The sequence below is a fragment of the Hoplias malabaricus genome, chromosome 3, assembly GCF_029633855.1.
Source record: "Hoplias malabaricus isolate fHopMal1 chromosome 3, fHopMal1.hap1, whole genome shotgun sequence".
In the NCBI taxonomy this organism is placed as follows: Eukaryota; Metazoa; Chordata; class Actinopteri; order Characiformes; family Erythrinidae; genus Hoplias; species Hoplias malabaricus.
Genome location: NC_089802.1, coordinates 13,447,922 through 13,456,639, shown reverse-complemented (window position 1 = coordinate 13,456,639; position 8,718 = coordinate 13,447,922). Strand labels below are relative to the sequence as shown.

General features: G+C 40.1%; 2 protein-coding genes across 2 annotated transcripts; both read left to right on the top strand.

Annotated features, from left to right (window-relative positions):
- The first annotated feature begins 1,101 nt into the window (after window positions 1-1,101).
- Window positions 1,102-2,549, top strand: tbcc (tubulin folding cofactor C). Its single transcript, XM_066665788.1, has one exon. The coding sequence runs from the start codon at window positions 1,194-1,196 to the stop codon at window positions 2,202-2,204; it is 1,011 nt and encodes a 336-aa protein (XP_066521885.1). The 5' UTR covers window positions 1,102-1,193; the 3' UTR covers window positions 2,205-2,549.
- Window positions 2,550-5,869: 3,320 nt separating this feature from the next.
- Window positions 5,870-8,147, top strand: prph2a (peripherin 2a (retinal degeneration, slow)). The gene is made up of 3 exons (XM_066666550.1): window positions 5,870-6,450; window positions 7,022-7,268; window positions 7,938-8,147. Exons 1-3 carry the CDS (start codon window positions 5,870-5,872, stop codon window positions 8,145-8,147), a joined length of 1,038 nt encoding a protein of 345 aa, XP_066522647.1.
- The last annotated feature ends 571 nt before the right edge of the window (window positions 8,148-8,718 follow it).

The window sequence follows — 8,718 nt, the reverse complement described above, 5'->3', positions numbered from 1 at the left end:
CACACCGGTCACACTGTAGACCTGATACACCGTGAACTAGTACTTAAGTTGTTTGTAAACCTTTTAATAACCCTATTAAAATGACAAGATTGTATTATTTTTTTTAACTTTAAAGTACATCCGGGTGTAAGCTTTAATTTATCATGTTTCCAAACATCAATTTCTGTTGGCTCTGTTTAGCTTACTGAATAAAACATATTGTATTATATTTTATTGGGATGTATTAAGGGATATGTGGGGATATTTTTAAGTACATAATATTTACTCATCACAGAACTGTGTGCACCTATTTTGGATAATGTTATTCTATCATTGGACTAATACTCTAAGTTATATTATTATTTTGTAACTGTTATACGTATTGCCATATTGTAAGTTTTTTGTCCTTAGCATTACATCAATTTCTGTATAATCAGATATAAAAGTGGGGAATTACACATAAGCTTCTGAAATTTTTTTTTTTTTTAACATATATTTGTATTATGGGCTTTTATAAGATGGATAACTGGGGAAATGGTTGATTCTTTTTGTACCCACTAACAGGGAAAACACTTATATCATTAGACTACTTATTCCACAAGGTTTCTCAGTTAGCCAGCTATCTTGAGCCTAAATTTTAGGACTGTCCAATAGGAATGTCCCTCAGCCCTGTTCCTATCTGACAGTCTTGACTTGGGGTTTAAGTTAACTGGCTAAACTAAGAAGTCCTGCTTTGTGGGATACCCACAATAGTCTAAAGCTATTAGCTATTATTATCCTATGTGTATTGGGTTGCCAGTAACTGATCTAAATATGTGTCTAGAAATCTCTTATTTAAACCATTAAACAAAGTGCCCTTAGAATACAATAAAGTCAGATTTAAATTATAACTGTTGCAGGGTTTTTCCAGCAAGTTAACACAGGAATAGAACCCAGGAACCTTTCAGAGGATTTTGAGAAGGGTGTTGTGTCCGTATTCCGGGCGCTCTGCTGAGTGGAGCTGAGAAACGGTGGCGCTGACTCGCGGAGCCTCGTGTTCATGACGTCATCGGGCGTTATTTCGCGTTATCCAAGTGTTCACCAATCAAAACGCAGCTAAGAGGAGCTCGGAAGGATTTGTGTCCAATCACGGAAGAGTTTATTTAGTACCTTCGTGAGACGCGCTATTTACTTTGTACCCGGGGAAAACGCAGAAGACGCTCGTCCCTCTCGTCATGGAGTCTCTTTCGGCGGAGGTGGGCTGCACTGAACCGGTCCGTGTCCCGGAGAGCGTTCTCCGCAGAGACCAGGCGAGACTGGAGGAGCTGGAGCGGCGGAAAAACGCCAAAGAGAGCTGCTCGGTGTCCGAGGAGAATGTGGCTTATTTCAGCGCCACTTTTAGCGCGGAGAAGGCCGCTATCGAACAGCTGATATCCAGCTGTTCTAACGCTGACCAAGGGAAGATCACCGAGACATTAGAGGAGACGACCCTCAGAACACAACAGCTCCAGAAGTTCTTGAACGACAGCACCATGTTTCTGACTCAGTACGAACTGAGACAGGCCCAGGCTTCTCTGCAGAAATTACAGGTTTCTATCTCAGAGATTAAGCCCAAGAAAAAATTCGCTTTTAGATCTCGCAATGTCACGAGCCAACAGCCCACATCTGTTCCTGGAAATACAGAGAAAACAACCAGCGTCGATACCACTGTTGCTGATGGCACAATCAATGCCACACAGTGTGGCTTCTCCAATTTCCAAAATGAGGTGCTGATTAAACAACCAGAAGAGATCCAGCAACGGGATGTATTGCTGTCTCATTTGACCAACTGTAAAGTGACTCTTTTTGGCTCCCCAAGCACCTTACACATTAAGAATGTCAGAGACTGCCGCATCCTCAGTGGGCCAGTCTCCAGCTCTGTGTTTGTGGATGAGTGTAAAGACTGCACCCTGGGATTCGCCTGCCAACAGCTCAGAACCCACAACACTGCAAACACTCAAATATACCTCCATGTCACTAGCCGAGCAATCATTGAAGACTGTCAAGGAGTCCGCTTTGCACCTTTAACTTGGACGTATGATGGCATGGACAATGATTTCAAAATATCTGGACTTGATCCTAGTAGAAACAACTGGTCTCAGGTGGATGATTTCAACTGGCTTGCTGCTGGGGCACATTCACCCAATTGGAGTGTAATTCCAGAGTCTGAGAGGATATCTTGGGATGATGGAGAGACAGCCTTATGAAATGGCAGATGTGTTTACTTATCACTTTGACCGTTTTATTGGGCTACATTGACATATACCAGTGACAGATGAAATAAATCCCGTCTAGAAAAAATAATTTGATTATTGAGTCTCTTTTTCATTTTTCTGTTATCCATAATTCTAATGCACAGAGATGTAGTCCAAATATTCTGCCTGTTATACATATTTATATACTAGCAAATCTAAGTGTTGGAAATATTAGATATAAACAGTGCCAATGTCTGTATTTGTACATCACTGTAGTTTTTCATTGTCATTGTTGTAATTAGGACATTGCTGTGGCTACATAAGCATTTATTAATGCTTTATTAAAGACTTAATTTATGTGTTAATTTTTTTGTGGTTCTTATGTAGAACACCGTGTATTGCAGTGTCACAAAAAGTTTGATGTTTACACATATCTGCAACATAAACCCATTACATACTTCTCTACTGGTCTTTACAATAATAAAATTACAAACTTAATCATGTAACATAAATATTGTCATTGTCCAATGGCAAAATATTGTCTCCATAATAACTTCACTGTAGAAAGAAAAAAACGTATATTTCAATGGAAATCAATTTAAAAATATTCAATTCCAAGTAATTTTTAGAGCATTTCTTTTGGTCCATTATTTACAAGACAATACAAAAACTATAAGTACGGGGGGGTCTCTCTCCTTTAGTCCTCGCCTTCAGTCATCATGTTCCTCCAATTAACCAAAAACCCATGTTGGTTTTGTTCACAGATGTTGGTGTGTGAGTGACTGCGTGACCGTGTTGCACCTATTTTATTTTGGATACAACTTGGCTCCACTGCAATCATGATTAGGATGAAGCAGCTAAAGAAGATGAATGAATCAATATGGATCACTTGAAGTTTAATCACTAGTTATCACTTACAAAGTCAAAACAGACCTAAGATGCTTAATAAGTTAAATATTGCTGTTAGATGTTATACTTTCATTCTCTCCACAGCCATGTTACATGGCTGATATTTTGTATTACTGTAGCACCAAACAATTTAAAGTTAATTCTACAAAACACTCCTTACTAGTCTGTAAGTATTGTCTTGAGATACACACAAAATATTTGAAGTCACAGTTTTAGTTTAAACCCATTTTATTGTTGATAAACCTACAATGTGACTGAAGTATGATTCTAAAAATTATAATGGCCAGTTTAGACATAAACAGCAATGTCATTATGATTGTGTGTTATTGTGAAATAAATAAAAATAAAAGAAGAATATTCAGAATGAATTTAATGTGAAGACACTACTTGTAGATAGTTTGTTCATTCATTCATTGTAACCACTTATCCAGTTCAGGGTTGCGGTGGGTCTGGAGTCTACCCTGAATCACTGGGCACAAGGCAGGAACACACCCTGAAGGGGTCGCCAGTCCTTCACAGGGCAACACACCCACTCACATATTCATTCACACACTCATGCCTATGGACACTTTTTGAGTCACCAATCCACCTACCAATGTGTGTTTTTGGACCGTGAGAAGAAAGACACGTTGAGAACACACCAAACTCTTCACAGACAGCCGCCCGGAGCAGGACTTCAACCCACAACTTAAAGGTACCTGGAGCTTTGTGACTGCGACACTACCTGCTGCACCACCGTGCCACCCTAGATAGTTTGTTGTTTAGTAAAATACATTAAATAATATTTCCATAAGCGGCATGGTGGTAGTGTCAGCAGGTAGTGTCGCAGTCACACAGCTCCAGGGACCTGGAGGTTGTGGGTTTGAGTCCCACTCCTGGTGACTGTGAGGAGTTGGTGTGTTCTCCCCATGTCTGCGTGGGTTTCCTCCGGGTGCTCCGGTTTCCTCCCACGGTCCAAAAACATGTTGGTAGGTGGATTGGCGACTCAAAAGTGTCTGTAGGTGTGAGTGTGTTGCCCTGTGAAGGACTGGCGCCCCCTCCAGGGTATATTCCTGCCTTGCGTCCAATGATTCCAGATAGTCTCTGGACCCACTGTGACCCTGAACTGGATAAGCAGTTACAGATAATGGATGGATGGATGAATATTTCCATAAATTCTAACTATTTCAAATGTAATTGTGAAAATACATCAGTTTACTCATAGTTTTATTTCTACTGTAAGAAGTTTGATGTGTTCTTCCTGTGCCTAGGTGTGTTTCCTCAGGGTGCTTTGGATTCCTCGCAAAGCCCAAAAATCCATTTGGTAGGTGAATCAACTGTGTAAAATTTAAATTGCTATGTAAATTATTATTAATAACATCTTTTATAAATATATGCACAAGTGTTTAGTTCCATCCATATTTATTCATAGTAAAACATCTTAGGATTATGGGTCAGGGCACCATCCACATTCACATTCAAACTCATTCATTCATTATCTGTAACTGCTTATCCAGTTCAGGGTCGCAGTGGGTCCAGAACCTACCTGGAATCATTGGGCACAAGGCAGGAATACATCCTGGAGGGGGCGCCAGTCCTTCACAAGGCGACACACACACACACTCACACTTATGGACACTTTTGAGTCCCCAGTTCACCTACCAACGTGTGTTTTTAGACTGTGGGAGGAAACTGGAGCACCCAGAGGAAACCCTCACAGACACGAGGAGAACACACCAAACTCCTCACAGACAGTCACCCGGAGCGGGAATCGAACCCACAACCTCCAGGTCCCTGGAGCTGTGTGACTGCGACACTAAATTATTGGGTTTAATATTGGGTGATCAATATTGGGTAAGCAGCCACTTACATAGTGTTTTTTTTTTAAATGCAGAGAATACCAGATAGTGGGATGCCTTGTGAAAGATGGCTTTTTATCTAGAAATGTGGAAACCTGTGAAAACTTTGCCATAGGAAGTTACATTATTTGTTTTGAGTGTTGGTAATGTAAAACAGTCTCGGTGTTTACCTTGAAAGATGTCCATTACTTTTTGTACCAAATACATGAAAACAAAACCACCACATTTCTCATGTATCAGCAGAGTAGTATGTAATGTTTCACAGCGTTTGCAATACATGCTGAATTTTGTCTTTTTACTATGCATGTCCTTGTTACCATGCCACCTTAAAATATGACACCTTGCTTCTCATGCACTTTAAGACCCTGGAGTGCAATTGGTGTGGTCTTAAGTCCTCGTTAGGTACTTGGTCTATGGTGTCTTTCAAGTGTTGCTAGCCTGACCATGTGACAAATCAAACCAATCACAAACTACGGCAGCAGCTTACTGATAGGCTCAACTGCTGGCAAAGGATTTCTGTAAATGGGATAAGGCTGATTAGCAGGGTTTAGGATGACGTACTGAAACTTTGGGTTTAATCATTTGAATCCTTGTCCGTTTACTTCCTTATGTAGGAAAAGGTCCATTAGCATCTGTACCCGTCAACGCCATTGCTTCCCTTGTAGGAAGAGATTCATTTGTCAAGGGAAGAGAGGACAAAACACGTCAACTTATGCTCATCATTCCATCTGGAGTTCTATTATGGGTGAAGAGAGGACCGTGACAATAACTGATGTGACCCCAGTTCACTGGAATGGATTACAAATTGTTGCTTGAAGAACTGCTTGAAAATATACCTCTTAAGAAGATCTAACACTGGTGGAGGTTGCACACTGAAAAGAAACAGTAGATTTATTTTGACACTATTAGGATAAACATTAGCTGTCAAAGATGGCTCTTTTGAAGGTGAAGTTTGACTTGAAGAAACGGGTAAAACTGGCACAGATGCTATGGCTCATGTACTGGTTCTCTATAATAGCTGGAGTGCTGGTCCTTAGCTTGGGCCTATTTTTTAAAATTGAACTGCGTAAGCGAAGTGAACTTATGGACAATAATGAAAGCCACTTTGTGCCCAACCTGCTCATTGGGGTAGGACTGTTGGCCTGTGGCATCAATGCCTTTGGTGGCAAGATCTGTTATGATTCCTTGGATTCCTCTAAGTTTTCCAAGTGGAAGACAATTATGAAGCCATTCCTTATCTGTTGTTTGCTCTTTAACGTTCTTCTCTTCTTTACGGCACTCTTATGCTTCACTATGCGCATCCCTCTGCAGTTTACACTGGCAGAAGGCCTGAAGAATGGCATGAAGTTCTACAAAGACACGGATGTACCTGGCCGCTGCTATATGAAGAGAACACTGGATCTAATGCAGATGGAGTTTCGCTGTTGTGGCAACAATAACTACAAAGACTGGTTCGAGATCCAATGGACTAGCAATCGCTACCTGGACTTCAGTTCTAAAGAAGTCAAAGAGTAAGTTTCTACTGACTGTTTAGGCACTGTGAAGTGAATGTGATGCTGTTGTCTTTCCCCTTTTCTTATTATCTATGACATTTTTTGTGGTAATTCAGTGAATGATGAATATTATGAAACAGACTTAATGACTTGAGTCTTAATGCTTAAATCTTCACATATATGTTTTACATTGAAATGTCCATTTGTGATTATTTTCACTCTTTGGTTTTCAGTGTAAGTCGTGAGTTAACAGTGTAAAGGTGATCTAGAGGGTTAGTTTGTATTGTAAGTGGTATCAACCGTGTGAGCCAGTTCAGACTTAGTTGATAATCTTCTTGGATCACATTTCGACGTCCTTTAGGGCTTACTGTCCTCTCCAATCACTCGAAGACTGGAATGATTGGCTGGGAATAGACTGGTGTCACGGGCAGAGCCCTTAAGCTTTAATGTTGCTGAAGAATGAATCATGTTTTGATTGAGTGACATTTGGTATTTGATGGTCAATGTTCAGTAACGTTTCAATGATTTCAATGACTTCCTAATGCCATGTTATGGTATGAAAATATCATGATGATTTCATTGTCTGTAGCCGAATCAGCAGCAACGTTGATGGACAATACTTGTTGGATGGAGTCCCATTCAGCTGCTGCAACCCCAGCTCCCCAAGGCCCTGCATTCAACACCAAATGACCAACAACTCAGCCCACTACAGCTATGACCACCACAATGAGGAGTTGAACATCTGGAAGCGTGGCTGTAGGGATGCTCTTGTTTCCTACTATGGGGGACTAATGAACACTATTGGTGTATTGGTGCTGTTGGTTACTATACTAGAGGTAAGTCTTAACTGTAGATCAGTGTACATCAAAGTACAGTGGCATTCCCTTACACTGAAGTATAAATTATATTAATATGGGCTACAGATTTAAAAAAGTACTACAAAGTGTACTGTAAAATGTAAAGGGCTGTCATTTCTCAAGTAGATGTATTTATTACATCATTTATATGAAGCATGTGGCAGCATGTGTCTTGTGGTGAAATCTTCATTATTTTAATCTCTGTATTAGATACATTTGCCCAACCATCCGTAAACCAGTGAGCAGTCCTGGCTCACTCATACCTTAAAGGCCTGTATAAAGAAAGCTTGTATTTTAGCCAAAAAGTGGGGAAAATATGCGTGAGTTGGTCCACTGAGCAGGAGTTTTGATGTTCATTAAATGCACTTAGCTTTTTGTAATTTAATGAGCATTTCATTGTAATCAGTGCCATATTCAGACTCAAATGTTTTTTATCATTTACTTGAGTTCTGTATCTTTGTAAAATATTCATAAGCGATATGTAGTACTAATTAAAATTCAGTGGATTCAGGGTAATTCAGTGCAAATAATATTTGTTTAGTTAGGGCATATTCATCTATACTTCATTAACTTAACACATTTTTAACTACAGATCTGAGGTATAATCCCAAATCTTCTGTCTCTTTCTCTCTCTCTCTCCTCCTTCAGGTTGGTGTGATGGTAGGACTGCAGTATGTGAACACATCTTTGTCCACACTAGTCAACCCAGAGGACCCAGAGAGTGAAAGTGAGGGTTGGATTCTGGAGAAAACTGTCAAGGAAACATTCACTGATATCATGGCCAAAATGAAAGCCATGGGCAAAGGCAATCAGGTAGAGGAGGGGGCAGAAGGGCAGGCTGTTGCCACGGTGAGCTGAGCATATCCCACCCACTAGAGCTTTGGCCACCAGTGCCAAAGGTAAAGAGATATGTGAGAGAGTTCCTCTCTCATTAACTCCAGCACATTGCTCAAACGCCACAGCTTAAACACAGAGTCAACAAGTGAGCTAGAGATGTGCTAAAAAGGTACTCAGAAATCACCTTGCTATTTGGTTTAATGTATAATGAAATGATCTGAATTTGAAACTACAAACTGAAATTCAAGCAACAGTCTTAAATCCCCATTACATTTGCTACTGTATTACTATCCACCATAAATGTACTGTCTACCTGTAGCACTTTGGCTCTGTGTTTATCAGATGTACACAGGATCTTTGTTAGTAGTGTTATTTCAAGATGAAATTTAATTTATCACTTTCACACACAAAACAATAAGAATGTCCCAAGAAGCCTAAGCCCTGGGTGACCAAGTTGTTATTGACATCTCAGACTATAGCAATAAAAGCATATTAAATGCAAAGCTACAGTACTGCATGTGAGGCTGGCTGGAGAAATCTTCTAACTGACCCATTTGTTTTATAGTAGTAAAATATAGTCATAAGGACGATG